The 22415-nt window shown below is 53.2% G+C and overlaps 1 protein-coding gene and 1 pseudogene across 1 annotated transcript in view; one reads left to right on the top strand and one right to left on the bottom strand.

Moving 5' to 3' along the window:
- Nucleotides 1-6424: 6424 nt before the first annotated feature.
- On the top strand, nt 6425-18773 carry LOC119050433 (40S ribosomal protein S3a-like; annotated as a pseudogene).
- Nucleotides 18018-22415, bottom strand: part of KCNK3 (potassium two pore domain channel subfamily K member 3) — a 36226-nt gene continuing 31828 nt past the window's right edge. Inside the window, exon 2 of the mRNA XM_037146762.2 lies at nt 18018-21337. Coding sequence (XP_037002657.1) covers nt 20391-21337 — 947 coding nt within the window. The 3' untranslated portion in view covers nt 18018-20390. The remainder of the gene's footprint in view (nt 21338-22415) is intronic.

The following is a 22415-nucleotide window of genomic DNA, read 5'->3' as shown; positions in this document are numbered from 1 at the left end:
TCTAGGTGGAGAAGAGGGTCATGTGGGGCAAAGACCACCATGTGGACATCATGGGGAATGACCTACAGTGATGCTCCCAGTCTCTGCCAGCCTGGCTAGACTGGGCTTTATAGGTGAAAATTAGGGTTGATCTTAGTGTCCTCAAGTAGCTGTGAGCCCGGGGTTAAGGTCTCGCAGCCTCCAGATACAGGAATTCTGAGAGCAGTAAAGAAGGATCAGCAGAGAAGGCGTGTTCATACTCAGGCTTTGCAAAAATCCTTTGGGTTATTATTTAATTGAATTCAGGGATAGAGTTTAATGTATATGTTGGATACAAATTTGCCTCATAAATTTAGAAGCTGTGATTTCCTGGATTAAATAACATACCCACAACTCAAACCTGAGACCTTGCTGAGGCTTTTTAGAAGGTGAGAGGTGGATTGCTTCTCAGCCTTTTGGCTAAGATCAAGTGTAGAAGGTCAGAGGTGGGCCGGCCCCTTTGTGTGGTGTTTCCTACCTGCTCAGGTGTGACAGTCCTGATTAAAGACTATGGTTTGCCCGCAGACCATGGAGGCTGGAGTTACACGAAAGGGAGTACATTTTCAGCAAAGGGAGGAAATTTACTGAGCATAAAGGGTGGGGTGGTGGACAGAGATGGAAATTTCTCCATGTGCCCCCAAGAGTACAGAATCTTCACGTGTGGAAATGACATCTGAGGGAGTTGTCTGGACTGGGGAAGAGAGGGAGGGCTGCTTTGGGCTGGAAGGGATCTGTTACTTTGAGCAAAGTGGCCGTGGTTCCCTCACTCAAAGCGCTACTTTCCTGTTTGTAAAATGGGAAGAATAATACTCACAGCTTGTTGTGCGGAGGGAAGGAGGACAGAAGTGGAAACGCTCTGGGGGTGGGGACCCCAGTGACCACAGGAGAGTTAGTTTGTTGTTAGTTTGTGAGATCAGGGCCGGTCTAGGGGATCCGTCCAGAAAGGACCCCAGGCTGGGCGTTAAAGGGCACTCCTCACATCTTGCTTAAGTGCCTTTTCTCCCAAAGTCAGGGACATTTTGAACAAATTTGTATGATACCCTCCGAAGAGCCTCTAATTTCCAGAGTCAAAACACACCGGTGCAAAATCCTGCATTTGTATTCAAAGCTTACTGCCAGCCTGTGGCTCGTCTGAAAGACTGAACATTTCCTCAATCAATTTAATCACATCCTGGATTAGTCGAGGGTTATTTTATCCTGGGAAGGACGAAGACAGTCCAGCCAGACCTGTTTCGTTTAAAACAAGTGTTTGCTGTCTGTCCTTGGGCTATTTCCCTCCTGGGTAGCCTGTCCCTCTGGCAGGATGTGATGGGCAGGTGACAGATTCGTTGATTGACAGAATTTTAGTCAAGCTCCTGAGCCTTCTCCTCGGCCCATCTCTGTGCTTATAAAATCCAGTTTTAGCAAGAACCCTGCAAAGTCAGTTAAACCAGCACCCCTGGACTCCCCATCCGACCACGTTCTCCTCGCGTCCTCCGCCATCCCCACGGCGATGTCTGATCCTGTCTTCAGCATGGATCCTGTTGGGTCAGTTTAGCCCTGTTGACCTGTTCCCTCTTCATAGTTTCCCTCCATTGACCCCACCCTGCTCTTCGGCTATAAGTGACACCTGCCCAGGCTGCATTTGGGACCGAGCTCTGGACAACCCTGTAGAGACTGAGGTCTCTTTGCCCGACTGCAATATCGTTTTTGTCGCTTTAGCTACTGTCTGGTTTTCCTTTGGCACAGGACTGCGTATCCAGTTGCCTCTCTGTCCCAACACCGTGGGCATCAGAGGCTGCGGCTGGGGAGAGGAGCTGGGGCCTCAGGAGGAGGAAGGCAGGGTGGTAGGTCCTGGCTGTCTCCTGGGACAATGAAATCGGGCCTGACAGGCCCCAGCCAGGGAAGGGAATGTGGATGGTCGGCACTGGTGGTGAGGAGGTAGATATGTTTTCCAGGTCTTTCTGGTGGACTTTATGGTTTGTTTCTATGGTGACTGACCACGATTAGATCAGGAGTCACCTGCTAGCTTCAGGCCCTTCTAGCTTCAGTCTTTCTCAAAACTTGCCCCTTTGCCTGTCTTTCTTAATACGTATCAGCCTTGGGGTGGGTCCCTGGAGCTTGAAGCCTGGGTTGGGTTTGGTCCTCTGGGAGCCGGATCGAGTCAGCCAGAAAAAACTGGACCCCTGCCTAAATTCGATTCAGATAAGAAATGAAAATGAATCGTTGTTTTTAATGTAAGTATATCCTCAGTACCACCTGGGAATACAGTTCCACCAAACAATGACTTGTTATTCATCTGGAACTCAAATGTAATCCAGTATCTGGTGTTTCATTTACTCAAGGTGGACCGGGACATCAGCGGCTTTGAATCCGAGTGTCTCCAGCAAACCGCTTCCTTTGATTACGCTGTCGAGAAAGCTCGTGGTACTGTCTTCCTCTGATTCTGTAAAGTCTCTAAATTGGCACCAGTACCCTTGCAGGCGTGTCTTGCACTGGGGAGCCCTCAGGTCCCTGCGCGTAATGCCCTTCTGATTTGAGATGAGGGACGGCGGCATCTACAGGGGATTCTGAGGCAGGCAGCGGGGAGATTCCTGCCCTCTAGCGCAGTTTCGGGGTCTTCTCAGCTCCCATGTAGCCCAGGCATGGGTCCCCCCGGAGGAAGCATGATCCAGTCCAATCCTCTTGCTGTTCACATGAAAAAGCCTTGTCCCAGAAAGGAGGGGACTTGCCCACATCAATAGTGAATGACGGGTGGACACTATTATTTATTTATTTATTTATTTATTTATTTAATGTGGATTCAGTGTTGTATTAATTTAGCTTAATCTGGGTAGTAATAAAATATTGGCCGGGCCTCTAAATGCTTCATAACATAAAAAATGATACAACCTGCGAACAAACGACTGAAAAACAAAAGCATTTTTGAAATAGCTGGGAGACACTGAACTTGGTCTCCCAGGAAAGGAAGTTCTTGCTAATTTCGCTGGTTGTGTTAGTTTTCTGTTGCAGCTCTAACAAAGCATCACCAGCGTGGGGTTTACAAGGACACGAATTTGTTATCATGCTGTTCTTCAGGGGGGAGAGGTCTGAAATGTAGTCTCCCGCCCGATGTCAGGACTGGGATCCTTCTGGAGGTTCCGCCGGCGGGGGGGGGGGGCCTGGGGGCCGCCTGTGTCCGCAGGCCCTGTGCAGCCCAGGGTGGCTGTGAACTCGGCCCAACACGAAATCATACATTTACTTAAAACATTATGGGATTTTTTTGTGTGATTATGTGTCACAATGTATTTAAGGGGTGCCCCAAGGCAACTCTTCTCCTTCCAGTGTGGCCTCTGCAGAGACGCCAAAAGGTCGGACACCCCCGCAAGGGGGTCTGTTTCCTGGCTTTTTCCAGAGTCTGGAGGGTGCCTGTGTCCGCAGCTGCTGGCCCCACGCCGCTCAGGCCACTCTGGTCACATAATCTGAGTCTGGCCCTCTTGCCTTCATTAAAAAAAAGTTGTTTTTAAAAAAAAAAAGATTTTACTTATTTATTTTTAGAGAGGGGGAAGGCAGGGAGGAAGAGAGGGAGAGAAACATCAACGTGTGGTTGCCCCTCACGCACCCTCTGCTGGGGACTTTGCCCGCAACCCAGGTATGTACCCTGACTGGGAATCAAGCTAGTGACTCTTTGGTTTACAGTCTGGTACTCAATCCACTGAGCCACACCAGCCACGGTTGCCTCCGTTTTACAAAGACAAAATCCTTGTAATTACATTGGCTGCATCTGGATAACCCAGGATAACCTCCCATCCCAAGAGCCTTAGTTTAATCATATCGGCACAGTCCCTTTGCAGAGGCTGCATAAGGCAATGATGGGGGATGAAAGATTTAGAAAATTTTAGTTTAGGTAATAGCTAATAAGCTTAGTAATCAATGCTTGTAAAAAGCTATTGTTTCAGGAACTGAAGATGTGACCCACCCTGACTCCAAGAGACCACAAGCAGTCCCACCTTTGTGCCCTAGGAGCACTGCAAGCAATTCAAGGTGGGACCTGAGCCATTGTGCTCCAGTGTGAGACACCCACTGCCCAGCACACAATCAAAGACCACCTCCTAGGACACAGATGAAAGGATGCTGCAGCTTTTGTCTGAATAACTTAACTCCTGAATTCCAAACCCCTTGCCTACTCTTTTCTTTTTTTTTTTTTTAAATATTTTATTTATTTATCTTCGGAAGGAGAGAGGGAGAGAAACATCAATGTATGGTTGCCTTTCGTACGTCCCCTGCTGGGAACTGGCCTGCAGGGAACTGGTCTGCAACCCAGGCATGTGCCCTGACTGGGAATTGAACCGCGATTGTCTGGTTCACAGGCCCGTGCTCAATCCATACTCTTTTCTTCTCCTTATAAAAAAGGGTTGGTTTAAAGTGGAATTTAAGATGGTCTGTTAGGGTGCATAACCCATGGCCTTCTCAGATCACCAGACATGTGAATAAAGCTCCCATAAAGATTAAAGATTCAATTCCCATCTCTGCTTATTGGTTCTGGTGGTGGCAAGTGGCACAAACACTGGCTTTTCCTGTTTTAGCAACATGTTTTGGGAATTAGGACATGAATATCTTTAGGGGGACCATTATTCTATCTACCACATTGTGATAGAGGCTTCTTGGTTACATCAAAAAAAACCTTTAGCTATCAAAGAGTGAAGCGATTACCGGTGAAATGATTTGCTTTAAAATGTTTGTTATGGCCTAAATGTTTGTGTCTCCTCAAAATTCATTTATTGAGGCTCTAACCCCTTTTGTGATGGTGTTTAGATGTGGGGCCTTTGGGAAGTACTTGGGGTTATATTTGTTTAAAGGGTGGAGCCCTCGTGATGGGATTAGCAACCTGATAACAAGAGGAAGGGAGAGTGATCTCTTCACCTGCTAGAGGGGAAAAAAGGCCCTGCCAGGGCGGACTGAGAAGATGGCGCCCACAGAGCAAGGCGAGAACTCTCTGCAGCAGACAGATGGGCCAGCACCTTGAACTTGTACTTAGCAGCCCCTGGAACTGTTCTTAAACTACCCAGTCTCCAGTAGTTTGTTACAGCAGCCTGAGCAGACTAAGACAACTGTAGGGGGGAAAAAAAAAAGGAAAAAGGAAAAACCAAAAGCAAAAATAGGAGACAAGGAAGGCAGAAAGTTGATGGTTGTTGAAGCTGAGTTTTGGGTACGTAGAGGCTCGTTGTACTATTTTCTATAATTTTCTGCGCGTTTGAAATTTTCCAGAATGAAAAGTTAAATATGCAATATTTATGATACTGATATATGGACAGATAGATAAGTAAATGGAAAAGAATAGCAAGTTCATGATTTCTGCCAAATACAGGCAGGAACTTAGTAAATAAAAGCATGGCGTTTCAGATGAGTGGGGATTATTGAAACAGCACTGGGATGCTCTGGTAGCTTCCTGAAAAAAGGAAGTTTGTATTACTGCCTCTCACCTTACACCAGAAGCATTCAGTTTGAGAAAAGACTTGACTAGAAAAAAAATTAAACTGTAAATTTTCTAGAAGAAAATATGAAAAGCCATTTAAAAAACAGTAATAATTCTGCAGTGGGCAAGGTCTTCCCAAGTAGGATACCAAAGCTTGCAAAAGGGAAAAGACATAGAATCAGAGATATGAGAGGGTCTGTGAAAATATCTGCAACTCCTGTTGTAGTTAAAGGGCTCAGTTCCTCGACCTATAAAGAGGCCTTAAAAATCAGTATGAAAGATAGACATTTCTCCAAAGCGTGTATTCAAATGGCACATGAAAAGATGCCCAACTGCACTGAGCCATTAGGGAAGTGCAAATCAAATCACAACGACCACTTGGCTGTAATGAAAGAAATGAAAAAATAACAAGTGTTGAAGAGGATGTGGAGAAATTGGAACCCTCATGCACTGCTGATAGGCGTGTAAAATGGGGCAGCTGCTTTGGAAAACAGTCCGGCAGTTCCTCAAAAGGCGGAATGTGGACTTGCCGTATGACCCAGCAATCCCGCTCTGAGTCAGTACCAAGGAGAAATGAAAATATAGGTTCAACTCAAAACTGGTACGTGAATAGTTAGAGCAGCGTCATTCATGACAGTCAAAGAGTAGGAGCAATCGACAGGTCCATCGACTGCTGGGTGGATAAACAAAATGAAATGCTGTATTCAGGGATGTTCACACAATGGAATATTAATCAACGACAGAAAGGGACGAAATGCTGATACATGTAACAACATGGCTGAAACACGAAAACGTTATGCTAGATGAAAGAAGCCACTCAGGAAGGACCGCACTGCATTTGATTACGTTTGCGCGATCTGTCCAGAATATGCTAAACTATGGAGAAGAGTAGCGGTTGCTTCGTCGTGGTGGAGGGAGTGCGGCGCTTCTTTTGGTGGGGAAGACAAGATGTTCCAAAGTGAAGTCGCGGCAATGGCTGTGACCACGGTGACTAAAACCAGTGGGCTGCACACTCCATGTGTATGAATTCGATCATATGTGAATTATATCTTAAAAGCATTGAAACATTGAATACAAACAAGACCAGAAACACAAAAGGAGAATAGAAAACGACTATAACCAGACAATCCACAGAAAAGAAAACACTTCATTTGACTCGACGCGTAAGAAAAACGAAAATTAAAAGTACAAGGAATACCCTCTTCTCCTACACGGTTGTTAGATGTTAAAATATGGCGATGCGGAGTCGGCCAGGCTGGAGGAGACACTCTGCGCACCGGTGGCGGGAGTTAAGGCAGCGAGCACAGCCTCCCAGGAGGGCAGCGTCGCCGTGTCCAGGCTGGGGCAGGGTCCAGGCTCGTCCTTTGCCGCAGCGTGGGGCTGTCACGTGCCCTGGGGCTGTTTGCCTCTAGACTAGCTTTACACGAGGTAATGAGGCCGTAAGCATTTACACTCTGATGATGCGGTGTTTTCTGGTGTGCGACACCACAGTGAGTCATAAACAAGAATCTCAGCAGTTCCACTTCCTGTTCTAGAGGTTTTCCCATGTGTGTTCCTTACAGCAACATATGTCCATCAAAAGGAAAGGCGTTAAATAAGTGATAGGACCTCCATATTCCCTGCGAGGAATACTGTGTGGCTCTTCAGAGGATGCTCTTTTTAAAACTATTTATTTATTTATTTATACAGAGAGGAGAAGGGAGGGAGAAAGAAGGGGGAGAGAAACACAGATGTGTGAGAGATACACCAATCGGTTGTCTCTCTCATGTGCCCAGCTGGGGGCCTTGTCTGAATCCCAGACTCCTGTACTGACTGGGAATCGAACTGGCGACCTTTTGTTTGCAGGACAGCACTCAATCTGCTGAGCCACACCAGCCAAGGCCAAAGAATGCTCTTCACATGCTGATGCACAGTGACCTCCAAGACAACTTGCGTCCTGTGGAGGAAAGGCTACCATTTGTGTAAAACTTTAAGAAAACAGTTTAAAACATATGGTCTCTGGACAGACATGTAAGAACTGATGACTCTGGTGGCATCTGGGTGGCAGAGGCTGGGGTGAGAGTCTGACTTTCCACTGTGTACTCTTTTTGTACCTTTTGCACTTTATACCATGCGTACCTTTACGTATTCAAAAATGGTAGACAGAGTAAGGGGTGCAGTGCTAGGGAGATGGTGTACCCTGCAAAAGGGACCCTTCCTTTACTCTCACAATGACTAGAACCGGGAGCTGCTTCCAGACATGCAGCTTCCCCAGAGCACCAGGGGAGTTTGGGAAGCACGGCTTTGCTGCCCGAACTGCATCATGGTCCTGGAGAATGCATATTGACTTGCTATGTGCCTCAGGTCCTTACTCTCCCTCTCCGAACCTCAGCTGGACCACCTGGTAACCTAAGTGCCTTCCAGATGCCGGGCTCTGCTCCTGCAGGTCCGCCAATATGAGATTCACTTCACAGCCACTAGATGGCGTGTTGTCCTTGCTGGTAAGGCAAGACGCTGTGCCTGGGGCCCATTCACCTTTTAAAAATTGAGTCACCCGGTTTGAGTAGCACCAAGGCAAGAGCAAGCACCTTATAAAAGGTGGCAAAAAGGAGAGCCAAGAAGAAAGCGGATGGTTCATTTTCTAAGAAAGATTGGTCTGATGTGAGAGTACCAGCTATGTTCTATGAAGAGATTGGAAAAACACTAGCCACGGGAACTCAAGGAACCAAAATTGTCTCTCAGGCTTAAAGGTGGTGTTTTTGCAGTCAGTCTAGCTGACCTGCAGAATCATGAACTTGCATTTAGAAAATTCAAGCTAATTACTGAGGATATTTAGGGCAAAAACTGCCTGACTGATTTCCATGGCATGGATCTCACCTGAGACAGAATGTGTGCCCCGTTCAAAAAATGGCGGACCGCGACCGAAGCTGGCGTTGGCGTCGTGACTCCTGATGGGATCTGCTTCGTCTGTTCTGTGCTGGTTTACTGGAAAATGAAGCAATCAGTTTCGGAAGACCTCTTATGCTCAGCGTCAACAGGTCTGCCAAATCCGGAAGACGATGATGGAAATCACGACCCGAGAGGTGCAGACAAATGATTTGAAAGAAGTGGTCAATAAATTGATTCTAGACAGCGTTGGAAAAGACATGGAAGAGCCTTGCCAATCTATTCATCTGCTCCATGATGTCTTTGTTAGGAAGGTCAAAGTGCTGAAGGAGCCCAGGTTTGAAGTGGGAAGACTCATGGGGCTCCATGGTGCAGGTAGAAGTTCTGGAAGAGCTACTGGGGACGAGACAGGTGTGAAAGTGAATAGGCTGATGGCAAGCCAGGTCCCCAGGAGGAGGCGCATAAGAGGCAACCACACATTGATGTTTCTCTCTCTCTCTTTCTCCCTCACTCTCCCCTCTCTAAAAATAAATAAGTAAAATCCTTAAAAATTCAAACTTTTAATGGTGACAAAGAAAAATCCTTCTTATGGAAAAAAAATTAAGTCACCTGAGGAAATTTTAACATAAAAAAAGCAAGCCCACAGTAGTATCTGTAGTATCTTGGGCATTGTAGGGTAAGTGATTCAAAGAGGCAGAGCAACCAAAAAAAAAAAAGAAAGAGAGAAAGAAAGGAAGAAAAAGAAAAAGAAAAAAAGAGGGCTAAGGGCTAAGTGCTCTGGGCTCCAATAGTGGGGAATGCGGCCAGGCGTCCCTGGCCAGGAGGCAGGTGGGCTGGCTTAAGAGGTTGGCAGAGCCCGTGCCTGGTGTGAGGTTTCAGCCTCCCTGTCGTCCAGGATGCCTTGCCTGAGCAGACAGCCCTGAGAGGCATGGGCCATGGAGTCATGTTGGGCTGGTGTGCTGACCTCTCTGAACCCTTGTTTTGTTCCCATCTGCGGAATGGGTGCAGTACCCATTGCTTCCTTATAGCGCTGACCCGGCAAATCAACTCCTCTGTAGCTCTCCTAGCAGTCTGTGTCCTTCCCACACTGTGAGAGGTCGGAAAATGTAGCTGTCATGGGCACGAATAATGGAGGAGCTTCCTCTTCAGAGAGCACCTTCTCCGGGGGCTTCATAACTGTGGCGCAGAGTCCAAATGGGGGGCGCAAGGGCTTCTTGGAGGAAGACGTTCCTCGAGGCAGCAGAATTCCAAGCTATTTTGGAGACGGAGCTAAGCGCTGCTGGGCTCAGAAGGCATTCCCTAGTTATCCAGTGTCGACGGTTCCCAGATTTTACTTTTTATGGGGACATGCGAGGAAAGTACTGCGTATCTTTGCTTAAAAGCAGTTCTGTTTAAATATTATAAAATGTAAACTCTATGGAATAAGAAGGGACGATGGCCTTTTAAAGAAGTTTTGGCCAAAGCCAGCATTTGAAACTGCTGGAAATCAGCAGGGCTGTTAATGTGTAATTTTTAGCGACTCTGGGCAAAATGACCTTTTCTCCTAAGCAGAGATGGGCTTCAGCAGGAAGGGAGCAGGCGGGGTAACTGCGGCAGGGAGAACAGTCTTCTCCCGAGTGAATAATGACCCTGGGGGAGGGGCATCGGGCACCTCCTTGCTCTTTCCCTGCTGATGGGCTCCCCAAGCTGTGTGCCTGGGGCAAGGGGCGCCTTCTTTTTTCCACCCAAAGAAGCTGCTTGTTTACCTCGGGGGGCTGTGCCTTCCAGAAGGCACTCCTTCCCATTCACTGTGCCCCGGGGCTGCCCCAGCCTGCTTAGCCCTGGGAGAGTGCAGGGGAAATTGGTTTTTTCCCTTCTCCAAAGCAGTCTGATCAGTTGATCTTTGCTGATGTCTGTCTGGCTTGTGCAGCGACGGCCCATAGGGCCTGCGTTTGCTTGTCATATCCATCCACCTCAAGACAGATCTGGCATCGTGTGTCATCGGTGACACCACAATCACAGCCATTCCGGGTTGAGTGGGCATTGGCGGCCTCCCCACTGACCCTCCAGGCAGGAGCCTGGCCACCGGGACACTCGGAGGTGTGGGTGGGCGGGGTGTGCTTGGCTCACCTGCGTGAGCCGTGTTCAAGGCCTCTGCCCCTTGTTTTTCATAAAGAGCTATTTTTTCTGGATAACACTGACATATAGGAAACCACACATATTTACAAAGTAGAATTTGATAAACTCAGTGTATGTACCTGCGAAACTGCCAGCACAGGCAGTGACGGTCCCGAGCACCCCAAGCCTTCACTGGGCCCGTTTACATGCCCCTCCCAGCGCCGCCCCCTCTCCCCAGGAGCCGCGGATCTGCTTTCTGTCCCTCTTGGTCAGTTTACACTTTTCTCAGCTTTATAGGAGAGCAGACTCCTATAGCAGATATTCCTGTTCTTGTGACCTTCACTCTGCCTGGTGACTTGGGACTTGTCCCCGCTGCATAGATCGCCAGTCCCCTCCTTTGGGTCACAGAGTAGGAGGTCGTCCTCGGCACAGGCACACTCAGCTGCACTACCCACTGGCCTGCTGGTGGACCTTGGGGCTGTTTCTGGTGTCTGGGAGTTACCAGCTCTGCAGCTCATGCTAATGTGGAAGGAGCACTAGTCAGGGAGCCTGGAGTCCTGGCTTGGCCACCCCCTCACTGTATGCATGGCCCCTCTTCTCTCTGAGCCTCATCGTTTGCTTCCGAAACATAGAGCATTGGACTCGTGGTTATTTTCTCAAGGCCCTCCAGTTCTGACGGCTGCTGCCTGTGTTTCTGCATCATTCCGGCACCCCATGGCCCAGCCCTCCTCGATGTGTTCAGGGTGACAGTATGACCAATGGGCGGAGGCTGGGCCTGGGCAGGGCCTGGGTCCTTCGGACACTGCACTGCTCAGGCCTCACTCTGGTGCCCCAAGGAGGAAGTCCTGGCTGCTCACCAGTCCCACTGGACCAAGGCTGGGGAGTCTGGAATTTGCAAGGACTACCTGACGAACCCATGAATCCCTGCAATGCTAGCTAGCCCAGGCTCTGCCCGAGCACCCCAGCGGTGGGTGCCCGCCCACAGGTGGGCAGAGAGCTGACCCTCTATTTCACAGGCCCTGGGGGCCTGGCAGGGGGGGCATAGAGCTGGGTCTGCACCTCCTCTCTCTCCCTGGCTGACTGGCCACCTCCCCTCCTCCCAGCAGCCTCAGCAGTGCCCTACTTAGACCCCAGGAGGAGGGGTCTGCCCATCTGTTCACCACGATGGGCTGCAGGGGGCAGGGTGGCAGCCCATTCACATTGCATCTGTGGTGCCAGATCTGGAAGATTAATCCCAGATCATCAGGGTCTTGGGGACACTGGCGTGGCTTCCCTGCCACCTGATGTCACTTCCCAACCTGCTGCTTCCTCCTGGCAGATCAGGAAGGACTGTGCTCAGGCTTATCCTGTCTTCCAGGGGCTACCACAGCAGCAGCTGGGGCCCGTTGTCTGGAAGCTGAGAAGCCAGTGGCACAGCAACCGGAGGACGTGGTGTCCAGTGTGGAAGGCAGAGCACACAGCCTCCAGGTCAAAGCCTGGTTCTGCCACTTACTGGTTGGAGGACTTTGGGCAAGTGATGTGACCTCCCTGAATCCCAGTGTCCTCACCAGGAGACGGAGACAGCTGTGACTGTCTCCACAAGGCTGTGCTGAGGGTCTGGTGACACACTTAGCCCCACTCCTGGTTCAGCAAATATTCTTTTGTCTGTGTACCACAGCCCCGACTGACCTGGGGACTCTGGACATCTCCTGTGGCAGATCACAGCTCTTGGGGTCATCCCAAGTGCTTCGGTGACTGTCCTCCCACCTCCTCCCCCCAGGGACAGACTCGTTGCCTGAGAGAGATGCGGTGGCTGAGCTGGGGAGGCGACTAGAGGTCAGCACCTGGCTTGGGAGCTGGGGCCAGGTGTGGGCTGGGCTGGGCAGGGCTGACCTGAATGAAGACACCCGAACGAGGTGGTGGGAGGAAAGGCTGAAGGCTGAGCCAGGCGATGATGCACCTATTTTCCGGAACTGCACACCCCCAGCCCAGGTCCCCAACTTCCAGGGGGCGATCGAACTGTGGACTGGAGCCCAGCCACCTGTGAGCTTTGATTAAACAGACAATTTTAGAGCACAGATAAAAGGAAGTGGTAAGTAGCTGGTGCCAGGAACTGTTCACCAAGAACATGCCTGTATACGTGTCTCCCTGAACTAAGGGTCCCTTGTGGGGGCCTGTTCTCTTTGATGTTTTCATCAAAGGCTGGAGTAATGACACAGAAAGCCAGATTATCCAATCTGTGGGTGACATGGGGCCGGGAGAGAGCGGGAGGGAATTAATAGTGGAACCAGGCTTCGATACCTGGAGCATCATCAAAAGCCGGGAGCCAAGCAGATGAGATCTAGCAGGACTAAGTCAATGAGATGCTGCACTGACATTAAAAGGAGAAACTGCTTGGCTTCCACGCAGGAGAGGCCTGGCTCAAAGGGTGCATAGAAGGCACACACTTTTTCTCTTACCCTGGAGTTTGCTAGCAGAATGCACACTCAAGAACAAAGAGAGGTCCTCAGGCCCACCAGCCTGGACAAACAAGCAGGAGATCAGAGAGAGGAGGGAGGGTCTCTTTAGTTGTGAGTTGTGAGCCTGGAAGAAGAATGGTGTGGTCCCCCACTGTCCCGACCTAGCTGGGCCGGGGCAGCAGGCTTCCCACTGCAAGAGGGGGACATGGCATCTTCATTCTAGGTTGGATGCCTACCTTGGAGATGAACTTTCTGTCCTACCCTTTGCCTGTATGAACAAGGCTAAGGAGCACTGGGGAGAGGTGACTGGCTCACTGGGGCTGTCTGTGCTCCCACTGTCTGGAATGGTAAGGATATGTGAGTGTCCTCTGGGCCAAGTGGTCACTAGAAGGTGGCCGGGCCACTTTTGGATTTTTACAGGAGCCCACCCAGGAGGGCTGCTATGGAGCTAGAGGAAGCTGGGGAGAGGGTGAACCCCAAGAGCTAGAGCTCTGGGGACCTAGCGTGCCCCTCTGTGAGGACGCTCCTGTGCGGGTTCTGTCAGCCCCACGCGAACCCCGGAGGGCTGGCACTCGGAGTCAGGCCACATGGCAGGGGTTCTGTTGTGCTTTAGTCCCTCTCCCCCTCTGTGGAGCAGCTGGCAATAGAAGGTGGGCTGAAGGATGATCTATTCTGGGAGCAGGAGAATATTAGCATTCAAATGGACTGAGGATTAAAGTTTTAAACTGGACTAGACTGGACTGGACTTCCTGACACCCAAGAGTGACCGCAAAGCTTTGAAACTGGCCCCCACTGTTATTCAAGAAACAAGGACGGGAGACTCAACTTAGTGTTGCTGCTACGAAGGGCGGAAAATGAGGCCGTTTCCTCCTTGTGGTCTGGCAGTGCCTGAGCACCAGAGTCAGAGGGTCCTGGGTGGGACCCTCTGTGGGTGACCCAATCTGTGGGTGGCATCACTGCCACGTGACAGCTGTGTGACCTTGGGCAAGTCACTTACCTTCTCTGAGTCTCGACTTCCTCCTCTACCAAAATGAGGGCGACTACCTGTCTCTCAGGGTGGTTGTGGGATTTATTAAGTCTATGGGCACATAGTAGGTGCTCAGTAATGATGGAGCCCTAACGCTCTGGTATTTCCCTTAGTAGAGAAGCTGGCACTAGTTGCACAGTAGCCCCTGGCAACCAGAAGTTTCTAGAGAGCCTTTTCTGGCCTGGAATGAGGGCAGAAGGAGAGTTTTTACCCTGGAGGTGAGGGCAGGGCACACAGCAGCAGTGCCCCTGGACCTGTGCCAACCAGAAGGACGGTGCTGCTCAGAGCCCAGGGCTGGGGCCAGGACAAGCCCGGGAGCGTGGGCCTTCTTCCTGCTGCCCCGATCCAGTGGCCGGACCAGACTATTTTGAGGTCTGGGAGGGCCTGGTCACATGCTCCCTCTTCAGGGAACAAGAAGTGTGCAAGCGTGTGGATCAGGGCAGTTGACCTGGGTCAAAGGCATCATCTTTTCCCTAGGAAGGGCCAAGGTCAGGGTTCGTTAGCTGGCATTCTGCTGCCTTTCGTTCAAAGGACAGGGCTCTGGGCAGTGCTGGACAGGGGCATGTGGTGGAGTGGGCTACGAGTTTATAATCCCTTGTCCCGTGAGCCACGTCTGCCTGGGGGCTCTCCAACCCAGGGGATCCAGTTCGTCAAGCTGTGTGGCTTGGGCTGTGCTGCCAAGGAAATGCCTGGTGGTCTAGTCCATGCTCAGAAGCGGAGGGGACTGGGGGACAATCCCTGCTCTCTGGACCCTGGGTCTCTCTGAGCTTCAGTGCTGTTGTCTGCAAAATGGGTGTGTTCATCCTTACCGAAGTCACAGAGTCGTCCCGGGACTAAATGGGAGACCAAAGTGAGAGCATGGAAAATGCCGTTAATACGGATTCTTGGGCAGTTCACGACCAGAGAAGATCATGGAGGTCAATTCTACCACAGCGCCTGCGCTAGGGGGCAGTGCCACCCGCGGGGCCCCCTCCCCTGCAGCCGGGAGGCTGGCGGGTGGAGAAGTGAGTCTCTCAATGTTTGTCCAGACCTAGATGTGGGAAATTTCCAGCTTGAGAATGACTCAACTGCAGAGATTAGCAGCTTTCATCCGAAATCGGAGTCAGAGAGGCCTGGGCCCTCGTTCTGCGTGCTGGTGGGGGTGGAGGGGGAGGGGAGGGTGGAAAGTTGGGCTGTCTGGTTACTAATCCCGGCTGCACCATTATCTTGTTTTGTGACCTTGAGCATTTCACTTCCTCTCTGTAAACACAAATCCCTGCCTTTGAAAAGAAGGAGCTGGGCCAAGGGTCTAGAGAAGTGTGTGTGTGTGTGTGTGTGTGTGTGTGTGTGTGTCTTTGCAGTCTTTGACAGAGGTGGAGGCTGTGCCTGAGGCTCTGGACTTCTGGCATCACTGTCACCTGGGCAAGAGAGGGGACTGTGTCCACTACAGCCTGGGCTCTTCAGGGGCCCCTCGGGAAATGGGGTCTAATTGACTTTGGGAGTTGGGGCGTGGGCAACAGCTTCTCAGGAGATGGTGACATATGCCCCAGGGAGGGGCAACAAATGGTCCACGTGGACACATACTCTTTCCTCCGGCAATCTGTCTGTCCTGAAGAAGTCCTTCCCTGGCTTCCTGGGATGAGTCGTGGGAGGCTGTCGGGCTTGGGGGCAACGCTGAGCCTATGGAAAGAGCTAGATCCCAGGTCCTGGGTGTGGCCGGGCGGGGAGCTGAATGGGACAGGATTTCTTACCTCGGTCAGAATCTGCCACCTCTGACATTTTAGATGACATTGGAGGTTACAGCCTCCCCTCTCACCAAGGTTCTGCACAAGCAGTGACATGTCCCACAACAGCTCTGTGACTTCTGGCAAACCTTCGATGAGGACTTGGGCCAGCCTGGGGACAGGACACGGGGAGGCGGGTGACCGCGAATGCTTCAGAGCCACTGCGCCTGGGCTCAAACCCCAGTTCTGTCACCAGACCACTGTCCGATCTTGGCTCTGCGCCTTGGCCGCAGCTGACAAGTAATGGAGAATAAAATATGTATTTGGTAATGTCATGGCCTTCAGCTACATAAAGGCTTATAAACTAAACTCTTTTTAGAATTTATGAAGGGGGAGGATCAGCCTTTCTCTTCATCAGACAGAGACTTCAACAGACCAGCATTTCCCTGAACTTGCTCAGTGGAGCACAGGACCAGGAGACAGACCGCAGACACAGAGGGGCCGGTGTTGGGCATGGGTCGGGCGAGGCTGGGGTCAGCCAGGGTAAGCAGCTGTGCTGGCTGCAGCGCTTTTCAGAACCTTTCTAAGCTCAGATGCCTTGTGCCTTGCTGTGCGTGAGTGCCGTGCACAGCGTTTCCCCAGGTTCCTTTGACTCAGGAGCCCTCCTCCATGGGGTGTATGGTGGGACAGGTTTGGGGGCGAACAGGAAGTTTCTGTCTCCATCTGACGCTCACATGGAGTAACCATATCAGCTGGGATCTTGGTGTATTGATACCCCGCCCCACTCTGCTTTTGGCAATGCTGTGCACGTAATTTTTTAGTGCAGGATGCCTCAGATGCTCTGTGGAAGTGAGGAGGGCAGGCTGGCATCACCTGGAGACAAAGAGCCCACGCTGGGACCAGGGCAATTTGGAGCCCTTAGGAGCTGTGGGCGGGGGCTGGAGTGCAAATCACTGCTGCTGAAAATCCGATCACTCCTCTGAAAACTGGGGTGAATGAACGCCGCCCTGTCAGGATTCCCTCAAGCTTTGGTTATTTTGTCTTGGGTGGTGAAGAAAGGAGGGCAACCGTCAGCATGTTTGCGTTCTGCAGAAACTGTTTAAGAAAGTAAAAGCAACCTTGTACTGGTCACTGCTGACCTCAGAAATGACATTTCTCCTGTTGTTGCCCTAAGAGAGACAGAGGCAGCTCATTGGGCCAGGGGCAGGAAGCCCAGGCTTTTGATGAGGTGGTCTTAGGTGCAGGTGAGCCAATGGAAGCTGAGGCCACCAGCCAATGAGGACTCTGCCCCAGGAGCCTGCCTGCAGCTGCAGGGAGCAGCCAGGAGCACTGTGACACTGTGTCCCACCCCCCTGGGGTGGGGTGGGGGCTAGTGGTGGTGCAGGTGCGACTGCTTCTTTCTTTGATCCCTGAATCCCCAATAAATCTCTCTCTCTCTCTCTCTCTTTTAGTTGACTTATGCGGGTAGGTGGGAAGACTGGGAGAAAGTGCCCCTACCCTGACCCCCTTTATTTCTCCAGTGTATTTCAATCTGCAGGGAGCAAACCATTAGTGGGGAGAGAAATAAATTCAGTAGGTTGTGACCAGCATTCTATAGCCTGAACTAGAACACAATGTAGCAGAATGCCTTGCCTGTAGGAGGGGTAGGCATTGCTCCATGAAAGAGAGGCAGGTGGGTGCAGGGTTGCAGTGTAAAAGGCGTTACTCTGGGTCGCACTCAGCGACATCTTGAAGCCACTGGCTAGCTGATTCCAGGGGCCGGCACCAGCTGGTGAGGGTGCATCTGCTGTCCAGTTCTGCCCTGGACTGCTGCCCAGTCCTGGCCAAGTTGTCGTTCCAGAGAAAAATGGGTCCCGAAGAGAGGTGCTTATGATGTGTGTCCCCTTGAAAGGGGCATTTTTTGTGTGCATGTCAATCACGTCGCTGAGCCTGGAAGGCCCTGCTGGAAGGAAAGGGCCTTCCCGCTCCTGGCTGTCACCGTCAGCTGGAGGGTGTCCAGTCAGACTCTGTAAGCCGTCTGAGAAGGGGGAGCACTGGACTTGGCATCCCCGATTCTGGTTCTAATCCTGGGCCTGCCACTCAACTGCTGTGTGACCCAGGGAAAGTGACTTACCCTTTCTGGGCTTCAGTTTACTCATGTACGAGGGGAGAACTGGACCAGGTGATTGTTTTTCTAAGGTTTTGTTTTGTTAGTATAGCTGTTCCAGGGCGACACAGAAATTCTGGGTCTTGAAGGGAATCACAAAAGGGAAGCCAGCACCGCGCCCAGGCTTCTCCCTGAGGCCTCTGGCAGCACAGGTCTGGCTGGCCCTCGGTGCATTAGCTGCGTGTGTCCTAGACCCTGGAGAGTGTGTAGGGGTGGGGGTGGGGCAGCGGATGGCCACTCCCTGGCAGCGCTCAGGGTCTGCGACAACAGAGGCAGCTGAGTCGGAGCCTGGTCTCCATGGACAGCATTTATTAGGCGCCATTCTCAGTGTGAAGACAGATAGGCAGGAGGGGCTAAAAGGAGGCCATGGCAGCCGCAGCCTTTGGGGTCCAGGGGCTGCCCGGGGTGGGGCTGTGGGCGTGGGGGCATGTCACCCACACGTATTGCATATTCTGTGGCAGTGTGCCCAGGCATAAGGCATCGGGGAAGCAGAAAGGCTGCCTGCAGAGGGAGGGGCGGGGGGAAGCGACACTGGCCTTCCAGGTCCCTGGGAAAGACCCAGCCAGAGACCAGAGACCGGAGACCGAGCGGTCTGCCCGCTCGGTCAGGGCCGTTTAGCCTCCTTCCCCACCATCTCCTTGCAACTTTGGTTGTGGCTCCCTCGGGACTGACAGGACGGGACCCCTCGAGGGCAGGGTCACACACAGGACAGAGGCAGCCAGCATTGCTCCCCACTCCGGCATAGACACAAAGGGCATGTGGGCCCTGGGCCCTGCTCTCCTTGGCACGTGGGCAGCCAGCTTCTCCACAGTGGGACAGGACTCACATACAGGCCGGGCCAGACGTCCTCCCTCCCGGGGTTCCGGGAGGCTGAGCATGTGGCCGGGGTTGGGCTAAGGCTGAGCACACTGTGGGCCCCCTGCTCCAGCTCTCCCCAGTGCCAGGGCTGGCCTTGCTTAGCAGTGTCAAGGAGCTGATGCGGGAAGAGCACGAGGGCAGCATTGAGGGGGGAGAAGCCCCTCATCCACCGCTGATGCTATCCTGAGTCACAGTTCCAGCTCCATCTGCGGGGCCCCATCCGCTGCTCTCTGTCTGGGCTTCCAGGTTGCAGGTGGGGCAGGCAGTGGGCACGCCAACTCCAAGCCCCCCGCCTGGGAGGGGCATTCTTTGCTGCAGCCTTAGCTCATCTTTAGCCTTGGGACACAGGCACTAACACTGGCTGTGGGGTCAGAGATAAGGTCCCCGTAGGACACGCCACGCTAGTCCTCTAGGCTGCTCTGTCCAACTCCCAAATTTTTGGAGCGCCAGCTTCCGGCCTTTTCTCTGTGAGGCCCCACCCTGCTTGCTTTGGTCCCAAGGACTCCCCTAGTTGTAAGCAGGCAGTCTAACTCAGGGGTCCTACCCTGCCTCAGGGGCCCGTTCAGAGCCCTGCCTCTTGGCCACAGAGTAGAGGCTGAGCCCCCTTCCTGGCTCGGTCCTGGGTTCTGGGCCCATTTTAGGCCCCAGGCGCCCTCCTGACGCCAGTGTACAGGGCGGGAGCTTTGCTTTCACGGGCGGGCAGAGGAGCTGGGAGGAATGAGCACTCAGCCTGGGAGCGAGCAGCCTGGGTTCTCGTTCCCTTTCGCCTTTTGCTGTCTGTGTCACCTTGGGCAAGTCCCAAAGCTTGTGTGGGTCTCACTGTCATCAGCAAAAGGGGGATGAGAACTCCTACCCTGGTGACCTCACTGGAGTGTTGTGGGACCCAGGTGATGAGTAGTCAGGATAAGGTTTTCACAGGCTAAAACTTACTCCAAAACTTATTATGTCTGAGCTGGTAACGCTGAGCCGTGGCCAGAATGGCAAGTAGAGACCTTTCTGATCCAGGGGGAGTGTCTGGAAGGCTAGACTCCACCTGCCCCCTCTGAGAATCTGACTGGAGGCCACTTAGTTCTCACCTGAGGGCTGGACCACGCTGCAGACCGGAGGGCTGCAGCCTCTGCCTTCCCTTCCCTGCCCCTCCTGCAGCCTACCCTTGCTTGCTTCTGTCTGCCTGCCCTCTGGGGTCTAGCTTTAGGGACTGCTGGGTTTCCACTTTCTCATAACTGCAAAGCCATGCAAAACAACACAGAAGGTCGTGGGAGTTTGGGAGACACAACAGGGGATGAGGAAGGGCAGTGGGCTGCGTGGGGGTGACCTAGACAAAGACACCCTGGCTTCTGGAGCCAAGGGAGGGTGGGAGACCCGGTAGGACAGAGGTATAAATAGAGATGCAAACGGATGGGGAACACACGGGAAGTTCCCTCCGGACAGAGGAGGTGGGGGTGGGGTTGTCTGGGTACCAGCAGGGCCTCTGAGAACCGGGGATCTCCTTTGATTTCTAAAGGGATGGGAGGTTCCCAGCGGTTGCTTTCCCCTCCCTTCCCCCCAAGTTTCACATTTCTCGGAATTTGCAGGGCACAGATAGGGGCTCCAGGGGTCCTCAGAGCCCCAGCTCCTGCTGGCTGGTGCGAGCAGGCACAGTCGGAGAAGGGTGGAGGGAGACGGGGAGGGTGGCGAGGGATGTGTAGGGTGGCCCACGGGCTGAAGGCGGCTGGGGTGGCCCCCTCGCCGACCCCTGCTGCTCCTCCGGGCAGGAACCCCGCCCAGCCCGCGCTCCCAAATGCTCCAGGCCCCGCGCGGCCGCTCACACGGAGCTCCTGCGCTTCATGAGGCCGCGGAAGGTGGACAGGCTGTGCAGGCCCGTGGACACGGAGCTGATGGCAGAGCGCTGCGCCCCGCTGCACAAGCAACGGTGCGAGGGCGTGTCGCTGTAGCGGCCGCCCCCTCCCGGCGACGAGTGGCTCTGCTCCACGCACGTGTCGGACGTGGAGAGGTCCCGCGGGATGATCATGGGGATGGAGTACTGCAGCTTCTCGCGGCTCTTGTACCAGAGGCACGAGCACATGGACTGGAAGTGCAGCACCTCGGCGTAGACGTTTCGGAAGCCGCCGCCGCCGCCCCCGCCGCCGCCTACCGCGGCCGTGGAGGAGGCGGTGTCGGTGGTGTGCGCGCTGCCATCCGCGCCCAGACCGCAGCCACCGCCGCTGCCGCCGCCGCTGCCGCCCGCCTGCCCGTTGCGCGTGAGCAGTGCGCGGTGCTCAGCGTCGCGCTTCTCGTCCTCGGCGTTCATGGTCATGAAGCGCAGCACCACGAGGTTGAGGAAGGCGCCGATGACCGTGAGGCCCGTGAGGATGTAGACGAAGCTGAAGGCCACGTACTGCGGCTGCGTCTGCAGCGCCTGGTCCTTCTGCAGCGCCACGTAGTCGCCGAAGCCGATGGTGGTGAGCGTGATGAAGCAGTAGTAGTAGGCCTGGAAGAAGGTCCAGTGCTCGTAGTAGGAGAAGGCGGCGGCGCCGATGCACAGCGTGCTGATGCACGAGAAGAAGCCAATGAGCACCATGTTGGCCATGGACACGTCGGCGCGCCGCATGCCCAGTCCCCTCTTGGCGCGGTGCAGCAGGTACTTCACGAAGGTGTTGATGCGCTCGCCCAGGCTCTGGAACATGACCAGCGTGAGCGGGATGCCCAGCAGCGCGTAGAACATGCAGAACACCTTGCCGCCATCTGTGCTGGGCGCTGCATGGCCGTAGCCTGGGGGAAAGCAGTGGAAGAGGAGAGAAAGCAAGAGTTATGGCGCTGCCTTTCCAGAAACCCCGCCCCTGCCTGTCTTCTCTGCCCTGTGCCTCCCCCACCCTGTGGGGTCTGGCCTCTCCTTCCTTCTAGCCGAAGAGAGGACAACACACGGTTAGGCTGTATACTTGTCCCCATGCTCTGCGTTGGCTCCTTGCTGTTGCTTTTCGGTTACTCTTGTGTCGACTCCGTAGAGTTGGTAGAAGGTCACACTGTTTGGAAGCAGAGCCACCAGCGTTTGAACTGCTTGGCTTCAAAGACCTGATCTGCCTTTTCTGCCTAGAGAAGGAGCTGACCCGTGGGGCTGCTGGGAACTTCATCCAGAGGCAGGGGTGGTGTGCAGGGCACTGGCAAGCCCGTGGGGAGAACTGGGCTCTAGATGGTGTCTGTGGGCTTTGCTCCCATTTCTTGTCCTCTCTGGGCCTCAGTTTCCTTGACTCTAAGAGGAGAAGTTTGTGAATAGCTCCCGACATCCCATGATTCAGGGCGGAGGGAGGGAAACTGAGGCATGGATGGCTCCTTGGTGACTTCCCTTGGAGACACCCCTCCCCCAATATCCCGAGGAAGCTGCCCACCAGGACCCGCGAAGACAGGAGACAGTGCCTTCTCCTCACTCACTCCCCAGCTTCCGGGTCCTCATCAGCCCCAGTCTGGGCCTCAGGGCCATTCTCTGTGCCCCGCCCCATAGTAGGGTCTGTCCTCATGGGGGAAGTGGCATTGTCCTCGTCAAAACAGGAGCCCTGGGTGTCCCTACAGATGTTACTATCACTTGCAGAGACCCCTTATCTCTACTCACTCTTGTCTCCACCGACCCCATAGGCCCCACCAGCCCCCACAGAGCCCAGGAGCCAGGCAGAGGTCCCCCCCGAACCAACCACCAGGTGGCCTTTAGTCACGAGTTCTGTCTGAGACCAGGAGGGGAAAGGACCCTGGGTGGGAACTCAGAAGACCTGGCACATGTTCTGACCCTGTCACCAATGGCTGTGTGACCTTAGGCTACTACTCCCCCTCTCTGAGCACGTTCCCTCATTTGTAAAAT

This window comes from Artibeus jamaicensis, unplaced genomic scaffold (genome assembly GCF_021234435.1).
Source record: "Artibeus jamaicensis isolate MK-2021 breed Jamaican fruit bat unplaced genomic scaffold, CSHL_Jam_final contig_465, whole genome shotgun sequence".
NCBI classification, from domain to species: Eukaryota; Metazoa; Chordata; class Mammalia; order Chiroptera; family Phyllostomidae; genus Artibeus; species Artibeus jamaicensis.
The sequence above is the reverse complement of the archived record's forward strand: the minus strand, read 5'-3'. Positions and strand labels throughout refer to the sequence as shown.